The sequence below is a fragment of the Natrix helvetica genome (genome assembly GCF_964273705.1).
Source record: "Natrix helvetica genome assembly, chromosome: 6".
Lineage (NCBI taxonomy): Eukaryota > Metazoa > Chordata > Lepidosauria > Squamata > Natricidae > Natrix > Natrix helvetica.
Genome location: NC_138553.1, coordinates 3,616,092 through 3,641,270, shown reverse-complemented (window position 1 = coordinate 3,641,270; position 25,179 = coordinate 3,616,092). Strand labels below are relative to the sequence as shown.

Sequence of the window (25,179 nt, the reverse complement as noted above, 5' to 3'; positions counted from 1 at the left end):
CAAAGCTGTGCCATTTTTTTTCCTTCCCCCCCCCCACCCCCAAAAGAGAGAAATCTTTTCTTTTCCAAAAGAAAACCCACTTTGTGGAGCCTATTTCCTCTTGACAATAGGAAGAATTTACGGGGAGCTTTTTATTCCCCGTTTGCCTCAACTGAAATGATTCCTAAGGCCGGGCAGACGGAGGGACTGGGACTTTTAATATTTATTTTCAATTACTCATGACACCCAATTCTATTACACACGCGTGCACACACAAAGGACGCCGAGAAGAACACTTCCAATGGAGCATTTTACTGGGCTTGTTAAAAGTGCCAGCTATTAAGACGTTTGTAGCGGGAGGTAAAATGAACGCCACAAAATCCGGCGAGGCTTCATTCCTAAGTCAGCCCCAAACCCCTCGAGATTCGGGTCCCGAGTTCAAGAGCCCGTTCCGTAACATCCAGGAGCCGCTGATAAGCTTTGAGGGAGCAGAAATAAGCAGGGGTGCTACTTCGGAAAGGAAAGTTGTGTGTTCATTGTGCTTTGTTGTTGTCGTTGTTCAGTCAGTACATCACATCTGACTCTTTGGGTCCCTCCCTGGACCACAGCATCCCAGCCCCCCTTGTCCTCCAGGGTCTCCGGGAGTTTTCCCAAACTCATGTCTAATCTATCTATCTATCATCTATCATCTATCTATCTATCTATCTATCTATCTATCTATCTATCTATCTATCTATCTATCATCTATCATCTATCATCTATCCATCCATCCATCCATCCATCCATCTATCATCATTATCTATCTATCTATCTATCTATCTATCTATCTATCTATCTATCTATCTATCTATCTATCTATCATCTATCTATCTATCTATCTATCTATCTATCTATCTATCTATCTATCTATCTATCTATCTATCTATCTATCTATCTATCTATCTATCTATCATCTAAATTAATTAATCAGGAGACTCCTTGCCTCCAGAAGTTGTGAATGCCCCAACACTGGAAGTCTTTAAGAAGATGTTGGATAGCCATCTGTCTGAAACGGTATAAGGTTTCCTGCCTAGGCAGGGGGTTGGACTAGAAGACCTCCAAGATCCCTTCCAACTCTACTATTGTATTGTATTATTGTATTGTATTGTATTATGTGTATGTGTGTGTGTGTGTATGTATGTATGTGTGTGTGTGTATGTATGTATGTATGTATGTATGTGTATGTGTGTGTGTGTGTGTGTGTGTGTATATGTATTTGTGTTACAACCCCTGGTATGGCTAGCTGATGAGAGCTAATTAGCTTGAAATAGATCTATCCTAGTCTCCCTTTATTTATTTATCAGTACAATTACAACATACATACATACATACATACATACATACATACATACATACATACATACATATATATATATATATATATATATACACACACACACACACACACACACACATACACATACATACATATACTCATACATACACACACAAATTTGCTCTGAGATATTTTCCCAGTTCTGCTGCTGCAGATTATGCCTGTCAAAATATTCCCTTTCAATTCGGGTGGGGGGTCCTTTATGTTTTGACATGGGCCCGGTTGAATTCTTCACAGGGCTGGCCAGATGCCAGACTTGGCATTTTTCATCCTTGAAGTCCTGCTCTATGAAGATGCGGCTTCTATTTTGCTTTCTCTTTCCAGTTTATTTACTTGGAAAGGTTCAATACTAAAATCGATATTGAGTGGGTTATTAATTAGAGACATAATTAATCCAACTTCTCCAGGGGGGGGGGAGAGAATATAAGTAGAAAACAGAGACAAGGGGTAGGAGTAAACATGTTTTTAAGAAGTGAATTTCAAATCTTATTTATAATACAATAAAATAGCAGAGTTGGAAGGGACTTTGGAGGTCTTCTAGTCCAACCCCCTGCTTAGGCAGAATACCCTACACCACTTCAGACAAATGGCTATCCAACATCTTCTTAAAGACTTCCAGTGTTGGGGCATTCACAACTTCTGGAGGCAACTTCTGTTCCACTGATTAATTGTTCTGACTGTCAGGAAATTCCTCCTCAGTTCTAAGTTGCTTCTCTCCTTGATTAGTTTCCATCCATTGCTTCTTATACAATACAATAGCAGAGTTGGGAGGGACCTTGGAGGTCTTCTAGTCCAACCCCCTGCCTAGACAGGAAACCCTCTACCGTTTCAGACAAATGGCTATCCAACCGCTTCTTAAAGACTTCCAGTGTTGGGGCATTCACAACTTCTGGAGGCAAGCTGTTCCACTGATTAATTGTTCTAACTGTCAGGAAATTTATCCTTAGTGCTAGGTTGCTTCTCTCCTTGATTAGTTTCCACCCATTGCTTCTTGTTCTGTCTTCAGGTGCCTTGGAGAATAGGTGGACCCCCTCTTCTCTGGGGTAGCCCCTCAAATATCGGGAGACTGCTATTATGTCATCAAGTCAATGAAGGAAACTAGATTCGCTTAAAGACAGGAACAGCTATAGCATTTCCTTAACAACTGTGGCAGAAAAGATCAAAATGTAGACGCTTGGCAACTGACTCATATTCACGATGGTTCCAGCCTCCTGGAGTCACACAATCCCCTTTTGCGACCTTCTGACAAGCAAAGTCAATGGGGAAGCCCAAGTCACTTAACAACCCTGTGACTAACTTAGCAACTGCGGCAAGAAAGGTCGTAAAACGGGGCAAAATTTCCCTTAGCAAACGTTTCCCTTAGCAACGTACATTTTGGACTCAATTGTAGTCGTAACTCGAGGACTACCTGTACTGTTTTGAAGACCAGAGTTTTATCCATGGAATGAATATAAATAAGGGTCAGTGGCCAAGGGTCTCGATTTTGATCATGTGACTGGGAATGCTTTTAAAAGTAAACTCACACCTACCAACATCTGCTTTCTAATTCTCCCCATCCCAAAATAGGAAATCCGAGTTTGGGGGGGTGGGGACTACAAAGGACGTAAGGATGGATCACTCCTTAGTCCTAATTAAACTGCGGCAGAATTGGGCAAACGGGAAACAGGCAGGAGTATACCTGTTACTGTGAAAGTCCGAAATCTGGTGAATGTCGACATTCACATAGTCGCTTGGTGTATGTCCGAAATATTTGCTAAATACCCTTATCCTCTCGACACCCTTACCCTAATACCCTTATCCTCTCGACACCTCGGCTCCTCTCTTTGCTAAATATTTGCTAAATACCCTTATCCTCTCGACACCCTTACCCTAATACCCTTATCCTCTCGACACCTCGGCTCCTCTCTTTTCGACCTCCACCAGAGCATATCTGTGATTGGCGACATACACCGGTGAGGGTCCGAATGTAAAATAATGTAATGAAATATTCGATCTTTCACAGACGTATTTGGTATGTGTCGACATTCACCGGTGAATGTCGACATTCACCAATTTCGGTCTTTCACGGTGACATACCAATATTTACAAGATGAATTAAAGACGTATATCGAAAAGGAATTATAAATACCATCAACATAAAATAGAGCTTGCTCAGAGGCTGAAATACACCAAGTAAATGAGATGAAGAGTGTGAAGTAGAGGAGAGAGGTAAGGGAAGAAGAAAGGGATAGGAGAGAGGGCAGGAGGGGGGGAAGGGGAGGAGAGAAAGAAGGAGTGGAAAGGGGAGAGGAGAAGTTGAGAGGAAGGGAAGTGGAGAAGGGAAGGACGACAGAGGGAAGAAAGGAGGTAGGGAGGGGGAGGAGAGAGGGAGAAGAAAGTGATGGATAGGGTATAAATACCGTGTATTGAGAGCAGAAGAGCCAATGATAGTTTTGGGGGGTTGATGGTAAGACGAATTGATGTAAACACTTAACACTATAATATGATGTTGGTTATGCAATAGTATACATGCGGTTATTCGTTATGAAAATGAAAAAATAAAAAACTTCATTTAAAAATAAAATTAAAAAGATGATCTCTGCTTTCCAAGTATTACAAACCGTGTTATTTTATGCAAAAGCCGAAATTTTCCGGCGACGGAACTGCTCAAACCCTCCACGCGGAAATGTCACACCCACCCTAGGAAGAAGGAGCGAGCGAGCGAGCGAAGCAAGTGAGCAATCAGCCCCCTTTCACCAGAAAACTGCAAAAATAAAAAAAAATTTACATCTTCAATCTGTTTTTAATTAATCCCTTAATCAGAGCAATTAATAGATGAATGCTTCGAACCCGGCGCTTGTAATTTGATAACTCAGCTGCTGCCTTTTCAAGTCACGGGAAGATCTCGGTAAATCGGATGCCTTTCGGAACAAAAAAAAAGGGTTTAATAATGCATCCGTAGTCGTTCGGGTGCAGATAACAGCCAAGTTATTAGCAGCATTTGTCTATTCCTTGCCTCTGGAGATGGGGGTGCAAAGGAAAGGGAGGATGGAGAGGTTTTGGTTGTAAGCAATTTGCTTCTCTTTAGCTAAGATGGGTGTGCAAAACAGCCTCTTCGACTGGAAATATCTTCTCCGTCGTTTTCGCTTGATCTAATAATTTGTCAGCTAATAGAATAGTGGCACGCGGAATTCAGACAAAATTATAAAATAAAATGGCACACACCGCTGGTTCCCGATGGATTCTAAGGTCACATTAAAAAGTGGATAATTCTGTGTTGTTGAGAAAACACAAAAGCGCTTTTATGCTTAGGCTGTAGGTTTGGGGTGTGGGCTACAATACAATACAATACAATAGCAGAGTTGGAAGGGAGCTTGGAGGTCTTCTAGTCCAACCCCCTGCCTAGGCAGGGAACCTTATACCGTTCCAGACAAATGGATATCCAACATCTTCTTAAAGACTTCCAGTGTTGGGGCATTCACAACTTCTGGGGGCAACTTCTGTTCCACTGATTAATTGTTCTAACTGTCAGGAAGTTTCTCCTCAGTTCTAAGTTGCTTCTCTCCTTGATTAGTTTCCACCCATTGCTTCTTGTTCTACCCTCAGGTGCCTTGGAGAATAGCTTGACTCCCTCTTCTTTGGGGCAGCCCCTGAGATATTGGGTGGGGGGGCTCGTTCTCACATCCAGAGGAATTGGGGGGGTCTCTTTCCCACCTGGCAGATCTTGGGGCTCAAGCAGACGATCATTCCGATATCACAAAAAGAGGTCAGGCAGTCCTCGACTTACGACAAGGAAGTCCAGAATCTTCGTAGTCTGGGAAGATAGTTGTTAAGAGAGATCTGCCCCATTTGCAACCCTTCTTGCCACACGAAGGCTCTTCTCTCCCCCTCAACTTTTGAAAAGAATTTAACCTTGAGCTGATTCCCTTCGGGCTCCTCTTTCAGCGCCTGTTTTTATTCAATCAATCAGAACAGAGCTGGAAGGGATCTTGGAGGTCTTCTAGTCCAGCCCTATTGTCAAGCAGGAGAACCTATACCGCTTCAGACAAATGGCAGTCCAATCTCTTATTGAAAACCTCCAGGGATGAAGCCCCCACAACCTCTGGTGGCAAGCTGTCCCGCTGATTAATTGGCCTCACCATTGGGAAGTTTCTTCTTAATTCCAGGTTGCTTCTTTCCTTCATTAGTTTCCATCCATTGTTTCATGACTTCTGGGGCTTTAGGAAATATGCTGACCCCCTCTTTTTACTGGTAGCCCCTCAAATAGTGAAATGTCCCCCCCCCCAAGTCTTTCTTTTCTCTAGCCAAACCCAATTCCTGCAACCGTTCTTCATATGTTTTTGTCTCCAGGCCTTTCATCATCGTAGTTGCTCTTCTTTGCACTTTTTCCAAAATCTCAACATCTTTTTTGTAATGTGGAGACCAAAACGGGATGCCGTATTCCAGGTGTGGCCTTACTAAGGCTTTATAAAGCGGTAGCAACACTTCACGCGATCTTGATTCTCTGCCTCTTGTTTATACAATCAAGGATGGTACTAGATTGGCTGCCACCGCACAGCGCTGGCTGGTGTTTAAGCGACCTGTCCACTAGAACTCCCAAGGTGCCTCTTGCAGTCCCTGTTTCTGAGCCAGCTTTCACCCAATCCCGGGATGGCGAACCTGTGGCAGGCGACAGGTGGCACACGAAGCTCTCTTTGGGGGTACGCGAACCATCGCCCCAGCTCAGTTCCGCTGGCCAGCTAATGTCTGGGTCTCTGCTGCGAAGGCTTGGGGCAGGGTGCATGAAAGAGACACAGGTGCATTGGGCAAGGGTAGGGTTGGGGTGCACGCATGGCGGTCTTGCATGCATGCACCGGGTTGCATGCGCATGTGGGAGGTGCAGGGGCACATACATTGCTTTATGGGTGGGTGAGTGGGCATGTGCACTCAGCACCAAAAAGGTTAGCCCTCACTGACCTAATCTCTATTTGTGGCTTTGGTTTTTTTCCTGTTCAATTTTCCTTTTCTTAGTTTCCTATTTTTCAAAAGTTGGCCCAGAAAGCTCATCTCATGAGGAGCAAGGATTATAAAACACCGCCGTTTTTTTTGCTCTAGTTAGCACTGAGCATTTAAAAGGGACAGGGGCCTTTTTAACTCAGCCTTCCAAATGCAGGACGGGGTTAAAGAAAACACCAGCTTTCTCCACTGGCAAGTTACCAGGACCGTGAAGATAATTAACCCAAAGTGTCTGATGACACACACACGTTAAAACCACGTAGTCCAAGGAAGTGTTGCAGAGTGACTTCGACTCCTAGCCTTGCGCTCAAAGCTCTAACTAGCTATGCAGTGGTTGTTTTTCTCTCCACTCTGATTCCCCGCAGCGTAGATTTTCCCATTTTTCTCTCCCTTTTCCAGGAGAAAACCATTACTCTTTGGTTACTGAACATTACCCAGTCCTTCTCCGAGATCTTTGGAAAAAGAACGGCTCCCTGAGGTCCAACTAAAAAGGAAGTTGTTCCCCCAAGCCCTCTTCAAGGAAGAGCGGTAATAAACCAAAATAATAAATAATAACTTTTTTTTTTTGGACTTCTGCAAGCTCGGGGGGATTCTGAGCAAGCCGATATTTATTTCCCCGGGTCGCAACGGACGTGTTTTGGATCCCAGCCTGCTGACGTTCGTGGTTGGAGTTGGCCATTAAAGAGAGCGAATGCTCCCACAGGGTTTCCGACACCGTGGCGTTTTGCTTCCTTTCGGCTTGATGGAACTCCGTGTGTGTGTGTGTGTGTGTGTGAACTCCGGTCGTGGTTTGCAAGCCGTGTTTTGCCTGAACGGGTGGCTCTAGTTCATTCGGAAACCGTCGTTAAAACAAACCGGGATTTAGCATGAGGGATGAACCTGGTCGCTCTACATGCAGAGGAAAACGAACGGTGGGAATTTCTGCTTTAGACAAGCGTTAAAAAAAAGAGAGATTATGTACTAGGAGAGTGATGTGAACCTTTTCGGGACCGAGGGCCCAAACCGGGAAACGCATGCATGCGCTGCACACTGGAAACCCAAAGACCAGCTGGCCGGTGCATATGCATGCCTGTTTTTTGGCAGTTTTTTAGGCTGCTTTTCGGGCTGTTTTCAGGCCGTTTTTGGCTGTTTTCAGACCATTTTCAGGCTGTTTTGGGGTTGTTTTCAGGCAGTTTTCTGGGTGTTTTGAGCTGTTTTCAGGCCTTTTTCAGGCTGTTTTGGAGGGCTTTTTCAGGCTGTTGTTGGGCTGTTTTCAGGCCAGTTTCCGGCCCAAAAAACAACCCAGAAAAGACCTAACAATGGTCTGGTTTTTGGCCATTTTCCGGTCATTTTTCAGCATTCTGGCAACCACAAAGACCAGCTGACTGGCACCACAAACCAGTAGAGCAGCTGGCGACTGCATGTGTGCCCACAAAGCGGGCTGTGGGTGCCACCTCTAGTACTAGGTATTAGGTGTATTCAAATCATTCAATAACTAAAAGCCCTTGGGAGGCCCTCTAAATGCTAAGAGCAGAGGCCGAGGGAGACCTTTCCTTCGCTTGGAAGCAGCCTAGAAAAATGTTTCTCCCTTGGACTGCGCAGATGGGAGAGCTATTGAGAAGAGCAGGGCTGTCTTCATAAGAGATCTCAATCGATAGATTTTTAACGAGAGGGATGGCATCTTACGTACTCAGGATCTGAGCTTTTAAATGCCAGCAGCCTGCCTCTCCCTCTCTCTTCCTCCCTCCCTATCCATCCTTCCATATTTATCCATCCTCCTTCCATCACATCTATACATTCCTCCCTCCCTCCCTCCGTCCATCCATCCCTCCATCCATATCTATCCTTCCATATCCATCTCTTCTTCCATCCATCCAGCATATCCATCTATCTATCCATCCTTCCATGCAGCATATCCATCTATCTATCCATCCTTTCATGCAGCATATCCATCTATTCTATCCATTCTTCCCTCTTATCCATCCATCCTATCTAGAACTCCCAGTCTCCTGGTGATTAGTCCAAAGACACCCAACCGACTTTCATGGCTAAGGAGGACTAGAATTCACTGTCTCCCGGTGATTGGCCCAAAGTCACCCAGCTGATTTTCATGCCTAAGGAGGAACTAGAACTCACAGTCTCCTGGTGATTGGCCCAAAGTCACCCAGCCGGCTTTCATGACCAAGTCAGAAACTCAACCAGTTTCCAGAATTCAAACCTGGTGCCTTAAACACTAGGTGATACTTTGCTCTAGCAACGCCTGGTGGAAATCAGGTAAATGTGAGTTCCTGCAAATTCCCAGACGGCAGTGATATTTGAAAAGAATGTCCTTTGCTTCAAATCAGGATTTGGTCAAAAGGATCTTCAATACGGAAAAGCGAACATCCACTTCAAATGTACTTTGGCGTCAAATCTTTTATTTATTTTAATTGGAAAACCCGAATCTGAAAGCTTCCTGGTTTTCCCCACCCAGTTGAAAGTTCATGATCTTGCCCCCCACACCCCACAAGTCCATCCCATGGTCCAATCTCCCACTGCCATGCTGGCAGCTTCCACCCATCCAATTCCGGTCAGGTGCAGAGGTGCAGAGACAAAGGATGACCTTGGCTTTCTAGAAAGAATTCTGTTATGGCTACATAGCATCTCACTCTGTACAATCCCCTCCCACTTTCCCACCATAGAAAATGCCTAGCAGAATAATAGCAAGCGTGGCAGGCCAAAGATCCAAAGGAAAAGATGGCCGCAGGCCTGACTCCTACACTCATAAATGCATGCAAACACACTTGCTTTTACCTGTCAGCTGCACGTAACTGGAAGAAAAATCTATATAGTATGCATTCGTGTTCAGAAAAAAAAACCCAAAAGAGAGAATTTCCAAGAGAGGTCAGAGAGTGTGAAATTTAATTTTAAATAATCCACCCGAGACCGGGGGATGCTCAGAATATGCTGTACAGAACTGCTTATGTCACAAACAAAAACAGCGCTTCGAAGCAAGTGTTGGCTCGAGAAGAAAACACAGGCAGTCCCTGACTTACGACAGTTCGTTTAGAGACCGTTCGAAGTTACCATTTGGTCAACATCACTGGGGAAAAAAGGGAGTTAGGAACCGTTTTTCACCCTTACGACCGTTGCGGCATCTCCGTGGCTACAGGATTGACATTCGGATGCTGGTTGACCGACTCATGTTTATGACGGTCGCTGTGTCCCGTTCCCCCCGGGGTCACGCGATCCCCTTTAGCGACCTTCTGATGAGCAAAGTCAAATTTGGGAATCTAAATTCACTTAATAACCGTGTTGCTAATTTAACAGCTGCGGTGATTCACTTAACAAACGCAGCAAGAAAAGTCGTAAAATGGGGGTCCTCTATCCCTTAACAACTATCTCATTTAGCGACATAAATTCTGGGCTCACTTGCGGTCGTAAGTCGAGGACTACCTGTAAGAGCAAGCAAAGCTAATGTGGATATATAGCTACCCAGCTATAACACTGGAAGTTTTTAAGAAGAGGTTGGATAATCATTTGTCTGAAGTGGTATAAGGTTTCCTGCCTAAGCAGGGGGTTGGACTAGAAGACCTCCAAGGTCCCTTCCAACTCTGTTATTTCCCTCTCCTCTATTCCTATTCCATTCTTTTCTATTCTGCATTTCATTTCATTCCACTCCATTCCTTATTCTATTACTATTTTATTTCTTATCCTATCCTAATTATTTTCTATTCTCTCTTCTCTTCTAATTATTTTCTATTCTCTATTCTATGCTAATCAAGATGTCACTTAGAAAGTCTGTTCTCCGTCGCTCATGTTGGGTGTGTATTTCCTATCTAACTTTCTTCCTATAAATTTGAAATAAGTCTCCAACTATTCATTTAGTGATCGTTCAAAATTACAGCCACACTGGGGAAAAAGTATCTGAGGAGCGTTCTTCACACTTACAATAGTGGCACCCAGTCACGAGATGCAAGACATCTTACAAAAGGACAAGAACAGGAAAAAAAAACAGTGTCTTCGAGGAGGTTAAGTTCCAGACAGATGGCTGTCCAACATCTTCTTAAAGACTTCCAGTGTTGGGGCATTCACAACTTCTGGAGGCAACTTCTGTTCCACTGATTAATTGTTCTCTCTGTCAGGAAATTTCTCCTCAGTTCTAAGTTGCTTCTCTCCTTGATTAGTTTCCACCCATTGCTTCTTGTTCTACCCTCAGGTGCCTTGGAGAATAGTTTGACTCCCTCTTCTTTGTGGCAACCCCTGAGATATTGGAAGACTGCTATCATGTCTCCTCTAGTCCTTCTTTCTATTAAACTAGACCTACCCAGTTCCTGCAACCGTTCTTCATATGTTTTAGCCTCCAGTCCCCTAATCCTCTTGGTTGCTCTTCTCTGCACTCTTTAATTTAAATAATTTAATTTAAAAAGGAAAAAGAAAAACAACGATGCAATTTTGGCGCGCCCCTGCCCTCTGCACCTACAAATCCCATGCCAGGAAAAGACGTTGGGAAAGGATCAGCGGAGAGGTGGTTTATTACATTATTATATGAAAACAACATTTATTTTAATAATATGCTATTTCTCACCCATCCCGCCCCCTTAAATGAAAAACCAGCACTTTGAAACTATGGCAACTGAGCTGCCTTGTAGCAGCCTTGCTTCCTTGAATATTAAAAGCCTTATTAGGAGGCGGCTACCTTGAGATGCTGTAACTGTAATTCTGAAGGTTGGCGCTATTCAGGTACGCTTGTCTGTACAGGTAAGTCCTCGGCTTACAACCCTTCGCTTAGCAACCCTTCAAAGTTGCTACGGTGTTGGAAAATGTGACTTAGGGCTGTATTTTTACAGTGGCGATCTCTGCAGCATCCCCGAGATCACGTGATCGAAAATTCAGGAAGCTTGGCAACTGGCATGTACTTATGACGGGTGTCCTGGGATCTCCTTTTGCGACCTTCTGGACCAGCCAAGTCAATGGGGAAGCAGGATTCACTTAGCAACCGGGTTACTAACATAACTGCTGGGATCCACTTCATAACTGTGGCAAGAAAGGTAGGAAAACGGGGCAAAACTCATTTAGCGAATGTTTCGCTGAGCAACGGAATTGAGCCCAAAATTTAGGGTTTTAAGGGAGACTTTCGTTAAGTGGGTTTTGCCCCATTTGATGACTTTTTTTGCAGATTTGTTGCATATTTGGAAGAATAGTAGAATAGAATAGAATAGAATAGAATAGAATAGAATAGAATAGAATAGAATATAGGATACAGAATAGAGAATGGGATGAGATGGGATGCGATGGAATAGGAATAGGAATAGAAGATAGGATACAGAATAGAGAATGGGATGGGATGAAATAGGAATAGGAATAGAATAGAAGATAGGATACAGAATAGAGAATAGGAATGGGATGGAATAGGATGGGATGGGATAGGAATAGAATATGAGAGAATAGAATAGAATAGAATAGAATAGAATAGAATAGAATAGAATAGAATAGAATAGAGTGGGTCTTATGATCAACCCGTTTTGTGACCATTATGACATAATAGGCAGGCACCACTTTGGTCATATGTCGAGGACTACCTGTAAAATTAAATCTCTCCATGCCCTAATCTACCGGCTGATGTTTATTTGTGATTTCAGTTCATTTCTCTCTTTACCTTTACCTTTACCTTTTATTTCGATTTTTATACTGCCCCCTCTCCCCAAAGGGACTCGGGGCGATGTACAGTCAAATGAAATAGATAAAATAGACTACAAACATGGAAACATAAAAACATAGAAGAGGAGGCAATACAACACTGTACAGGTAAAGCAGATAAAAAACAGTATATAAACAATCGTAAAAAATACCCAATTAAAATTACCCAGTTAAAATATATCTGCCAAGAGGTATAATAAGGTTATGAATGGTCCAGGCCGGCTAAACGGAACAGGTGAGTCTTCAGTTTTCGTCGAAAGGAGAGAAAGTCTGTGGTGGTTCTGATATCGGGGGGGGAGGTCATTCCAGAGGGTTGGGCCCATCACAGAGAAGGCTCTACTCCTAGGTGTCGCCCGTTGGCACTGCCTAGTGGACGGCACCCGGAGGAGCCCCTCCCTGTGAGAGCGAATCAGTCGCAGGGAAGTGTGTGGTAGGATGCGATCCCGCAAGTACCTAGGTCCTGAGCCATGGAGCGCTTTAAAGATGGTGATTAACACCTTGAAACGCACCCGAAAGACCACAGGCAGCCAGTGCAGCTTGCGCAGGAGCGGTGTTACGTGGGAGTATCTAGTACTCCCAAAAATAGCCCGCGCAGCTGCGTTCTGGACTAGCTGCAGTCTTCGAGCGCGTCCCAAGGGAAGCCCCATGTAGAGGGCATTGCAGTAGTCCAGCCGAGACGTCACCAGTGCATGAGTGACCGTGCGTAGGGCATCCCGGTCCAGTAGGGGGCGCAATTGGCGCACCAGGCGAACCTGGCGGAACGCCCCCTTGCCACGGCTGCCACATGGTCATCCATTGCCAGCCGGGCATCTAGGAGGACGCCCAAATTGCGCGCCCGTTCCACAGGGGGCAATTGCTCGCCCCCTATGGTCAGCGATGGAATCAACTGACTGAACCGGGGTGCCAGTAGCCACAGCCACTCAGTCTTGGAGGGGTTGAGCTTGAGTCTGTTGTCCCCCATCCAGACCCCGACGGCTTCCAAACACCGGGTCATCACCTCGACAGCCTCGCTGGGGTGGTCTGGGGTGGAAATGTACAGCTGCGTATCGTCAGCATACAGATGATACTCCACCCCAAAACCACGGATGATCTCCCCCAGCGGCTTCACATATGCGTTGAACAGAAGGGGCGAGAGGACCGACCCCTGAGGCACCCCACAAGTGAGTGGCCTCAGAGTCGACCTCTGCCCCCCTGCCAACACACATTGGGTCCGCTCGGAGAGGTAGAAGCCGAACCACCGCAAAACGGTGCCTCCAACTCCCATCCCCCCCAGCCGGCGCAATAGGATACCATGGTCGATGGTATCAAAAGCCGCTGAGAGATCTAATAGGACCAGGATAGAGGAACAACCCCTATCTCTGGCCCTCCAGAGATCATCGACCAACGCGACCAAGGCCGTCTCCGTGCTGTGTCCGGGCCGGAAGCCGGACTGGCGTGGGTCTAGATATTCGGATTCCTCAAGGTGTCGTGGAAATTGCTGCGCCACCACATTCTCTACAACCTTCGCCAAAAAGGGAAGGTTGGAGACTGGACGATAATTAGCTAGCTCCATCGGGTCAAGGGAAGGCCTCTTGAGTAAGGGCCTCACCACCGCCTCTTTCAAGGCGGCAGGAAAGGGCCCCTCGCTCAAAGAGGCGTTCACCAGGCCCAGTAGCCAGCCTCGTGTCACTTCCCAGGATGCCAGTACCAACCAGGAGGGACACGGGTCTCTTCCTGAAGGCAGCCAGGTTTCCCTCCAATTGGCATGCAGAGTTGGTAAGCCGCAAACCGTTTGTAAGTCGAACTTCTCCCCAGACCGAACCGTTGGCAAGCAATATTCAGCTTATCTTCTTTCTGTGCTATCTAGATTCCTTCCCGTCACCCACTCTTCAAGAAACTAAAATTAATATGGCTTTTCATATCAGAAGGACTCTATTTCCTATCCCCCCTCCCCCCCCCCAGCAATAAACACCCCTGGGTGTTTCATAGATCACTGATCTCAACGTTACGAGCTTTGCATGAGTGTATTAAATCTTCATCTCGGATACAATGGCTAGGTAATTAAAACACCATAGGTAGGTGAAGTGTGGTAGTTATGATATATCAACGATAACAATTCTATTGTTAGCTTGGTTTCCCCGTCCTTGCCATAATTCCTGAAGAAATCGCTTCTTTTAGCCTTTTCAGGACACGTTTTCAATGATGACACGGAGGGCATGGCACAGAGGCTACACGGGCAGCTGGCAGCTCAAACCACCCCAAATACCCCCACAAACACTTCCACGTTTATGACCAACTTCCATGGCTAAGTCAGATGTTGTTCCAAGTGAATTTTACAAGCTTCCTTGCCACAGTCATCAAGCGAATCCCCTGCGGTGGTTAAGACAGCAGCCTGGCTGTTAAGTGAATCTGGCTTCCCCACTGACTTTGCTTGTCAGAAGGTCGCAAAAGGGGAACAGGTGACCCCGGGGACAGTGCATCAGTCGTAAATATGAGTCAGATGCCGAGCGTCCAAATTTTGAAACGGTCGTTAAGTGTGAAAATCGGTCGCAAGTCACTTTTTTCAGTGCCGCTGTAATTTCGGTCACTAAACGAATGGTTGTAAATGCGAGGACTCCTGTAGCTGATCTCATCAAGACAAAAGAATTGCAAGGAAATAAACACACACTGATCCAATCCAGAAGCAGAATAGAACAAAATTTCGGAAATGATAACTATGCTGGACATACTGCTTAATCCAGGGGTGTCCAAACTTGGGAACTTTAAGACTTGTGGACTTCAACTCCTAGAATTCTAGGAGTTGAAGTCCACAAGTCTTAAAGTTCCCAAGTTTGGACACCCCTGGATTAATCGGTAGTAAACCCAGGAGAAAAAGCCCTGTGGCTTTGACAAAGTGAAGACAGTCATCAAGACAATTTTTCCACGAACCCTCTAAGAAAACAAGGTTAGAAAAATCAGCTGGGGAGACCTGAAATGAAAATACCTATCATCTATTTTTTTGTTCTAGCCCTAGGAAAAGAATCACATACCGTATTTTCAGAGTATAAGACGCTCCAAAGTATAAGACGCACCGAGCTTTTGGGGAGGAAAACAAGAAAAAAGGAATTTGCCCCTGCCTCCCAGCAATTGGCCTCCTATCAGCAAACAGCCTGTTTCAGTTTTAGCTTCAGCACAGCCTGATTAGCACAAGCAGCTGAGTGTCAGTTGGATCGGCCTCTGACGATCAGCTGTTTCAGGCTGCAGGGATTGCCATTGCCTATTGCCGCCTCCGAGCTTTTGGCCTCCACGTCCCGTTTTCAGTCTCTGCACGCCCCATTTTCAGCCTGTTCCAGGCGGCAGGGAATCAGAATGGGCGGAAAATGAGGCGCGCGGAGGCCAAAAATGGGATGCGGAGCATGAAAATGGGGCGCGCGGAGGCGGCAATAGGCAATGGCAATCCTTACAGCCTGAAACAGCTGATGGTCAGGAGGCCAATCCAACCAACAATCAGCTGCTTGTGCTAATCAGGCTGTGCTGAAGCTGAAACAGGCTGTTCGCTGTTTGCTGCAAGGAAGCAAATTGCTGGGAGGCAGAGGCCAAAGGGTGGGGGCTGGCGGGTGGGCGGGGCAACATTCGGTGTATAAGACATATCCACATTTTCACCCTCTTTTTTTTGGGGGGGGGGCATCTTATACTCTGAAAAATACGATACTTCGAAGTTCTTATGCCAGTGAATGATTTTAGTACATCTTACATTACTCAAAGAATTGGGAAGCTTTAAAGAAGTGGAGCGACTTCCAACGTCAATAAGGAGGCGACCCACAAATGGATGTGAATAAACTAAGAAGTTTTGCCAAGCACGTTTTGTGACTTGAGTTTCTGTGGCTCCAAATCTACAGGTCCGGCACATTATGTGCCAGATCGTTGTGGATCAGACCCAACATCCTCCTTGGGAGCTGAGAAAAATGTGTTGAGAATTTGCCACGTCTCACTTAGGGAGGCCTGCAAAGAGAGCTTAAAAATAAATCTCTCTGCTTTGTCCAGTGCCAGGGCTGCCCGCCCCACCTTCGCTGGGAATGTGACAGACGCGCCTGCCCGTCAGCACAAGGGGAGGCGAGGATGACCTTGGGACACCCACAGGATGGACAACGAGAGGGCAAAGGTTCATTATCTCCAGAAATATGGGAAGCTTTCTGGAAAGAGTCATAAGAAGGGAAGAAAAAGAAATACTTGCGAGATTCTCTTAATGTAACCTTATAATAAAGGCAGAAGGGATCACCCTGAAGGACTGTCCCTGAACCAGCACCCTTGGTCTTCCTCATTTGTCCATAATCCAGATGGACTCTTCACCTATTTGTAGGCCTAAATTTGTTTAAAAATACTGAAACAGAACCCGGGGTGATGAATTTATGATGTGACAGGAGTTGGTCATTTAGCCCTGGACAGCATTGGCTAAATAACAGTTAGTTGACTCACCATCTTTTGAATTAATCCACAAAGAGATGGGTTCACACAACATGTTTGGCCAAATCCAAGCAGATCACATAACTGCTTCATACAATGATTAAACACCTCACAGTGTGTATGTGTGTATGTGTGTGTGTGTGACAGAGAGAGAGAGAGAGACAGAGACAGACAGACAGAGAAACACAGAGAGAGAGAGAGAGACAGAGAGACAGATAGAAAAAGAGACAGAGAGAATAAGACAGAGACAGAGAGAGACAGACACAGAGAAAGCGAGAGATAGAGACAGAGAGACAGAAAGAGACAAAGAGAGACAGAGAGACAGAGAGAGAGAGAGACAGAGAGAGAGAGAGAGAGAAAGAGAGAGAGAGAAATTGAGAGAATCAGTTATAGGCCAGGAGGAGTAGTTCTCAGATTGTTTTAAATAAAACCAAATGTTTCACAGCTAGTCCTCAACTCATGACCAAAATTGAGCCCAACATTTCTATCACCAAGCAAGACAGTTGTGAAGTGAGTTTCGCCCCATTTTACAACCTTTCTTGCCACAGCGGCTGATTTTTCACCCTGTGGGGATGCCACAAGAGTCACGAGTGGGGAAAACAGTAAGAAGTCGCTTTTTTTAGCGCCAATGTAACTTCAAACAGTCACTAAAGGAACGGCTGTAAATCAAGGACAACCTGGATTAATCGATTGAACAAAAATAATTTCCGAATTTACGTAGAAAGGACCACATCTTGTCCTGAAAAACACAGATGTACCTGCAGCTCCACCGATGGAGGTATGACTGCTAGATCCCAATTTCTTCGGAGTCTTTCCGCCGGGAGAAGACGGCTCTTTCATCCGCTCGATGACATTTTCGGAGAGCTGAAAATAACACACACCAAGAGTTTGGTTTTTTCTTCAACTGTGTCCCCAGAACATATATAATTCCCACGCTACCCCTTGTATGAAGCTTGAGGTACAAGGTCTCCTTACCTTTCATTTGAGCTCTTAAGCCCTAAAATAGCTTTGGCCCAAAAAAGACATATCTGGAGAGGCGTTTAAAAATCTTATAATGTATTTTTTAAGCTGCCAGCAGGTAAATGGAAATGTATTAGAGGCGATTTTCCCAGGCTAAATGCATCCTTCAGCCTTGGCTAGCCTTTTCGCCTTTCAAATAAAATAGCATTTTAAAACGGAGAACAGGATAAGAAATTTTCTGAGTCTAAAATGGGACTAGGGATAGAAGCTGGCAATCACTTGGCCGCCAAAGTTTTAAAATCCATCGTTCTTCCACAGCCAACAGCCACAGGAGGTAGCCCAATAATGCCACTGGCAAGGATAATATTTGCTCTGGCTTTTTTCCCACGGAGAGGTAGGGGAGATTGGGCATTTTTCTTCCAAGAAACATAGAAGCATATGTTCCTGAGACAGTAAAAACAACATGTTTAGTCCCCCAAACTCTCTTTTTATTTCAACGGCTGTGAATTATTTTCATTCACAGCCCATAATGAGTCACAAATAGTTTGTAAAGAGTCCGACAGAAGTCTGCCAAAGTCTTTCGGGAAAAGGCTGATAAGCACCCATCTTTATCTCCCTTGAGGCGCTGCCAAAGACCTAATTGGCAATTAGCTTTGCAAGGCCCCATGGAGCACAGAGTCAAAACGGAGCTTCAGACTTTAAACCAACCAGAACGAACAAAGTTGCTTCTTGAAAAGGCCCATGTGCCTTTGCTCCTCCTTTTTGTCTTATGTGAGGGGCAATCATCTCCAAGCCTTACTCCTGAGTCGCCCCTTTTGTCTTAACTGTTCTTGCCTTCTGGCAGCTCTGCGCATACGTGCACTGGGAACAGGCCGCCCCTGTTCTTCTGCCTCGCTGATGTCCGCAAAGGCTTGAAGAAATGTTATGATATAAATCTTGAGTTAAATCTTGGAACAGATTTAACTGTCAGGAACAGATCTTCACCCTAATGAATTGAACTACCGTATTTTTTAGAGTATAAGACGCACCTTTTTTCCTCTAAAAAGAGGCTGAAAATCCGGGTGCGTCTTATACATCGAATATAGCATTTTTTGCCTCCTGAAGCCCCTCCCCTTCACCAAAATGGCCGTGCATAGCCATATGGAGGCTTTCAGACAGCTCCTGGGGGCTGGGGAGGGCAGAAATGAGCAAAAAACACGCCATTTTTTGCTCGTTTTTGCCCCCCCCAGACCCCTGAGGAGCACTCTGCAAGCTCCCCCAAGGCTATTCATACTTTTTAAATAAAAAAATGGGCCCGTTTTCGCAAAAAACGGGCCGTTTTGCTGCCGTTTGCAGAGTGCAAAAACTTTTTTCCCCCTTTGGGAAAGCTGTTTAGTGAGAGTGGTTGATAAGAATTACATTGATCAAGTGCTGTCCCAGCAGAAACAAAGTTTTAAGTGCTACAGGTTGTTCAGCTATTTCCTTCTCCAGCACATGGATAAATACACCTGGAAACATCTACCTCCCTACCTACCTACTCTCTCTCTTTCTCCCTACCTACCTACTGTATTTCTCTCTCTCTCTCCTCTATCTACCTATCTACCAACCTACCTACTATCTCCCTCTCCCCCCACCTATCTACTGTATTTCTATTTTTCTCTCTCTATCCCTCTACCTACCAAGCTACCTACCCTCTCTCTCTCTCCCTACCTATCTACTGTATTTCTCTCTCTATCTCTTTCCATATTTCTCTCTCTCTATCCCTCTCCCTACCTACCTACACTCTGTCTCCCTACCCGCCTACCTATTGTATTTCTCTATCATCTATCTATCTATCTATCTATCTATCTATCTATCTATCATCTCTCTATCCCTTTATCTACCTATCTAACTACACTCTCTCTCACTCCCTACCTACCTACTGTATTTCTCTCTCTTTCTCACCCTCTCCATCCCTCTATCTACCTACCTACTTTTTTTAAAAAAAAATGCCTCTTCAAAACCTGGGTGTGTCTTATACTCCGGTGCGTCTTATACTCCGAAAAATACGGTAATTGTCTCCTGCAAACTCCATTCCCCTTTCACTCCTCTTTATTCCCTCTGGGAGGGGTCATTCAGCATCCAATTGTCCCTTTACTTCTGAGTTGACCCTTGTTCCTTAGCTGTTTCCTTCTCCTGACAGCTCTGCGCATGCGCACATCTGCAACAGGCTCCAGCTGTTCTTCTGCCCCAATGATCTCCAACTCCGAAGGCAGCTGATAACTGTCGGATGGCCCTGGCCCCCTCTCTGCTTCCGACGCAGAGCCCTCATCCGAGCCTTCCCCAGACTCCAGGACTGGCCCATGTTCCTCCCCAACCTTCTCACTGTCTGAATCTGCCACCAGTTCCACAGGCCGTTGGCGGAAATCCAGGAGTTAAAAGAGCCACTTATTTTCAGAAGCACTGAAGAAAAAGAAATTCCATCCTTATTTGGGGGGAGGGGGGATTTCCCCCCAAATCGTGGGAGAAAGTCTTCCAGGGCCAAATACGCAAACAAAATACTACTAGGGAAGTGCATACACGGCCCACCCAATACAGGTAGTCCTCAACTTACAAGCGTTCGTTTAGTGACCGTTCAAAGTTACAACGGCACTGAGAAAAAGGGACTTAGGACTGTTTTGCGCCCTTACGACCATTGGGGCAGCCCTGGGATCGCGTAATCAAAATTCAGACTAGCTTGGCCACTGACTCATATTTATGACGGTTGCAGTGTCCCAAAGTCATGTGACCCACTTTTGCGACCTTCCGACAAGCCAAAGTCAATGGAGGGGCCTTGATTCATGGAACAACCTGGTTACTAACTTATCAACTGCAGTGGCTCACTTAACAACCGTGGCAAGGAAAGTCGTACAATGGGGCAAAACTCACCTAACAAATGTTTCAGTTAACAACAGAAATTTTGAGCTGAATTGTGGCCGTAAGTTGAGGAGTATCTGCGGAAGGCTGCAATCCTCCACATGCCCATGATTAGAATACAGGACTCCAATTGCAGCATTAAAATTGAGGTGCTGCTGAAAAAAGGGCTCCAGCCGAGTTTTATTTTATTTATTTGTATCCCAGCTTTATTGTTTTTATAAATAACTGAAGGCACTGAAGAGAGCCAACAAAACCTTCATCCTCCGATTTTCCCTATAACAACGTCCCTGTGAGGTAGGTTGGGCTAAGAGGGAGACTGGCCCAAAGTCACCCAGCTGACTTTCATACCTAAGGCGAGACTAGAACTCACTATCTCCCGGTAAAACTGACCCAAAGTCACCAAGCTGGCTTTAATGCCTGAGGTGGGACTAGAACTCACTGTCTCCCGGTAATTGGCCCTAAAGTCACCAAGCTGGTTTTCATACAGAAGACAAAACTAGAATTCACTGTCTCCTGGTGATTGGTCCAAAGTCACCCAGCTGGCTAAGCGGAACTTGAATTCACAGTCTCCCACTTTCTAACCTGGTACCTTAACCACGATTTCCAAACTGGCTAAACGTTAGCCAAGTTCCTGCCCCCAGAGCAGAAATAACGTTGATTCCAGCACTTGGCATGTGAGGGTTTCCAGACTACATGGTGGAAAATGAATATTCAGCAGCAACGGGGAGTCAGGTACTCTTATCTTTCAGCTCCATACATGTTTTGTTACTAAAGAAGGGGGGGGAGGGGGACTTCAAGGAGGAGCACAGCATATCATGAGAAGAGAGGAATCCTTGTTTACAGGGGAACTACCAAAGGGATGGTGGGGGGGGAGGCAAGAAAGAGTTGGTGGATTCTTAAGAGGGAAAAAAAGGAGAAGTAAAGAGGCAAAGGGGAGGGGGAAGAGCCCCCCTCAAGAGTCACACCAACCCCCCTCCGTTTCATCCTCTGCCTTTCATTTCCCTTTTCAAGCCTCTCTATGCAGGCTTCAGACGTAGCAAAGCCTGACACAGGGAGGCCTGGAAAGAAAGAAAGAAAGAAAGAAAGAAAGAAAGAAAGAAAGGAGGGAGGGAGGGAGGGAGGGAGGGAGGGAGGAAGGAAGGAAGGAAGGAAAGAAAGAAAGAAAGAAAGAAAAGAGAGAAAGAAAGAAAAGAGAGAAAGAGAGAAAGAAAAGAGAGAGAAAGAAAGAAAGAAAAGAGAGAGAAAGAAAAGAAAGAAAGAGAGAAAGAAAGAAAGAAAGAAAGAAAGAAAAGAGAGAGAAAAGAGAGAGAGAAAGAAAGAAAAGAGAGAGAGAGAAAAGAGAGAAAGAAAGAGAGAAAGAAAGAGAAAGAAAGAAAGAAAGAAAGAGAGAGAGAGAAAGAAAGAGGAAAGAAAGAGGGACGGAGAAAGAGAGAAAGAAAGGGAGAAAGAAAGATAGAACGAAGAGAAAGGGAGAAAGAAAGGGAGAAGGGAAGGGAGAAAGAAAGAAAGAAAGAAAGGGAAAGAAAGAAGGAAGGAAAGAAAGAAGGAAAGTAGATAGATAGATAGATAGATAGATAGATAGATAGATAGATAGATAGATAGATAGATAGATAGATGATAGATAGATAGATGATAGATAGATAGATGATAGATAGATAGATAGATAGATAGATAGATAGATAGATAGATAGATAGATAGATAGATAGATAGATGATAGAAGAAAGGGGAAAGAAAAAAAGAAAGAGGGAGGGAAGGGGAAGGGGAGGGAAGGAAGGAGGAAGAGACCTGGCTTGTTTTGAATGACAGCTGCAGTGGCCCAGGGTCATATGATCCCCCTTTGGGACCTTCTGACAAGCAAAGTCAATGAGGAAGCCAGATTCACTTAACAACCAGGTTACTAATTTTACAACGGCAGTGATTCTCTTAATAACCCTGGCAAGGCAGGTCGTATAATGGAGCAAAACTCATTTAACAAATGTCTGACTTATCAATGGGAATGTTGGGCTCAATCGTGGTCATAAACCGAGGACTACCTGTAAAAATTAGAAGAAATAATCCTAAACACATCAACGTATGTTTCACCTACATCAGGGGTATCCAAACTTGGGAACTTTTAAGACTTGTGGACTTCAACTCCCAGAATTCCCCAGCCAGCCATGCTGGCTGGGGAATTCTGGGAGTTGAAGTCCACAAGTCTTAAAGTTCCCAAGTTTGGACACCCCTGACCTACATACATGGTTTGGCAAATGCCTGGATTCACACCGTATGTTGAGTCATAGTTTCAGCCAGCATATTGCGGAATCCACTTGGACTAAACCTCCTCCATTGCTAATTCCTGATGTCGATCCTATTCCTGCAGGAACGCCTGTATGAGAACAATCTTTCTTATAAATTAAAAATAACAGCATCCCAAACAAACGGCCCCTCTTTCTTCCCTCAGTCGTGGTTTGATTTAACTGTAATCAGTTGATTCAGCTATGATGGAACAAGGTCTCAACCTGGCCAAGCCAGAAACTGTGATTTCCATACTGCAAGATTTGGCCAAATCTTGGCTTGCCAAACGCTCCCACTGCAAACTTCACAAGCAATAAACAAATACAACAAATTCCCATCCTAGAGCCCTTTGTGCCATAACACCGTGATGCAAATGACCAGAATTGATGCCCATTAATTTAATGGCATGGTGTCTTCACCTTATAAACCACAATGACATGCTTTCCAGCATTCAGGAATAAGAGACCTGCCTTCCTTCCAAAAGCAGGCCAGAGACCCCAGGGTACTAAGTATAAGTATAATCTTTATTGTCATTGTACTTCAATACAACAAAATTGGTTTTAACCTCACCGGTGCAAAATTATAGCAGAAACGAAAAAAGAAAAAGGGGGGGAAAACCTAGCATGTGCATGGAGTGATTGTGATTGTATTTAAATGTCTGATAGAAACTATCTTTAAACCTCTTTGTTTGGCTGGCTATCCTTTGATGCCTTCTGCCCGAAGGTCAAAGTGCAAAGAGACACTGATCCTCTCTGAGTCTCTTCCTTGCTCTGCTAAAGCAGCGAGACCTGGCGATGTCATCCAGGGGTGTCAGAGGGCAACCAGTGGTTTCTTGGGCCGAATTGATCACTCTCTGTAGGGCCTTCCTGTCCACAGTTGGTAAAACCAGCGTACCACACTGTAACGCAATAATACAGAGCCCACCAAGTGGTTGGTCCGATTGTTGTCGTCCGGGGGTATCATGATGCTTTGTCAACCATGAAAGACAGGGAGGGGCTTTTGATTATACAGGTAGTCCTCACTTAGTGACTTCTTGCTCAGCAACCATTCGAAGTTACATCAGTGCTCAACAAGACTTATGGCCGGTCCTTGAAGATGTAGCTGTCGCAGTGTCCCCACAATCACAGGGTCATGACTGGGGCATTTGGCAACTGGCACACCGTTCCAATGGTCACAGCTTCCCACAGATACATCGCCACCACTTGTGGTCTTCACCGCCAGCTTCCAATAAGTCACATCAATGAGGAAACCAGCCACCCCCTGATGTTGTGCTTAATGACTGCACATGATTCCTTAACAACCTGAACTGTCCTTGTACACTGAAGACCGCATTTAATTTCGTTGTGCAAGGTGCAACCACAATAAACTAAAATTATATAAACCATGTTACAAGCAGCTGGAACACAAAGTAAGCAATGATCTCAGGACAGCCTACCTGGCCCTATTTCTAAACCTTGGCTAGTTTAAGATGGGTGGACTTCAACTCCCAGAATTCCCTACCCAGCAAGACTGGCTGGGGGATTCTGGGAGTTGAAGATCACCCATCTTAAACTCCCTTAGCCAGAGAAATTTGGGGCTCAGTCTTGGTTGTATTTAATCAGTCAATAAGAATAGAGCAGGAAGGGGCCCTGGAGATCTTCTAATCCAACCCCCTGCTCAAGCAGGAGAACCTATACCATTTCAGACAAATGGCTGTCCAATCTCTTCTTAAAAGCTTCCAGTGATGGATCACCCACAACTTCTGGTGGCAAGCTGTTCCACTGGTTAATTGTTAATTGTTTCTCTCCTTGATTAGTTTCCATCCATTTTTTTCTTGTCCTGCCCTCAGGTGCTTTGGGAAATAAGTTGATCCCCTCCTCTTTGTGGCAGCCCCTTAAATACTGGAATGCTGCTCTCATGTCGCCTTCTAGTCCTTCTTTTCTCTAGATTAGCTAAACCCGAATCCTGCAGCCGTTCTTCGTATGTTTTAGCCTCCAGGCCTTTGATCATCTCTGCACTTTTTTCCCCAAAGTCTCAACCTCTTTTTTTTTAATCATTTGAGGACTACCTGTAATCCCCACAGAAAAGGAAAAGCCAGCATTTCAATGTAATTAATCATCCTTGTATTATCATGAGGCCGCGAATTCCGCAGGTGAAAGCTACAGGGAGAAAGCCTCCCCCCTCCCTTCTCCTCCTCCCCCCTCCCCGGAGCATCTTCTCATTGGATGCTGTTGCCTAGGTAACGCGGGAGCCCAACCTCCCCACCACCCCAAAAAGGAAGCCCCCCCCCCAAGCCGAGGGTCGCCCCCAGCCTCACCCGGATGCCCTTTACCACTGTGATGTTGTCGTTTTCATCCGCCTCGAAGGTGACCCTCCGGGGAACGCTCTCACCGCCTCCCATGGCGCGCCCGAGGCCGGGTCAAACTGACTAGGCCGCGGCACGGGGGCACCAAGGAGACTCCAGCTCCGCCCACCGGCGCCCGCCATTGGCCCGCCGCGACTCGCTGCCGCGCGCCGGTTGGTGAGTGCACCGTTGTCCCTGGCAACAGTCTGGCCCACCAAGGGGGCGGGGCGGAAACTTTTCTTTCTCCCGCTCTCTGGGTCCAAGCACTGTATAGGAAACTTTCCCGGAAAAGCGGGGGGGGGGGGGGGGAATGAACCACGGCTCCCGGAATGCACCGCG

General features: G+C 45.5%; 1 protein-coding gene across 2 annotated transcripts in view; it reads right to left on the bottom strand.

Moving 5' to 3' along the window:
• Positions 1-24,970, bottom strand: part of CHCHD3 (coiled-coil-helix-coiled-coil-helix domain containing 3) — a 184,996-nt gene extending 160,026 nt beyond the window's left edge. Inside the window, exons 1-2 of one of the 2 annotated variants that reach the window (XM_081957632.1) lie at positions 24,814-24,970; positions 17,167-17,272 (exon numbers count right to left, since the gene is read on the bottom strand). In XM_081957632.1, coding sequence (XP_081813758.1) covers positions 17,167-17,272; positions 24,814-24,897 — 190 coding nt within the window. In that variant the 5' untranslated portion in view covers positions 24,898-24,970. The remainder of the gene's footprint in view (positions 1-17,166; positions 17,273-24,813) is intronic. The other variant, XM_081957633.1, reaches the window with a different exon arrangement.
• Between the last annotated feature and the right edge of the window lie 209 nt (positions 24,971-25,179).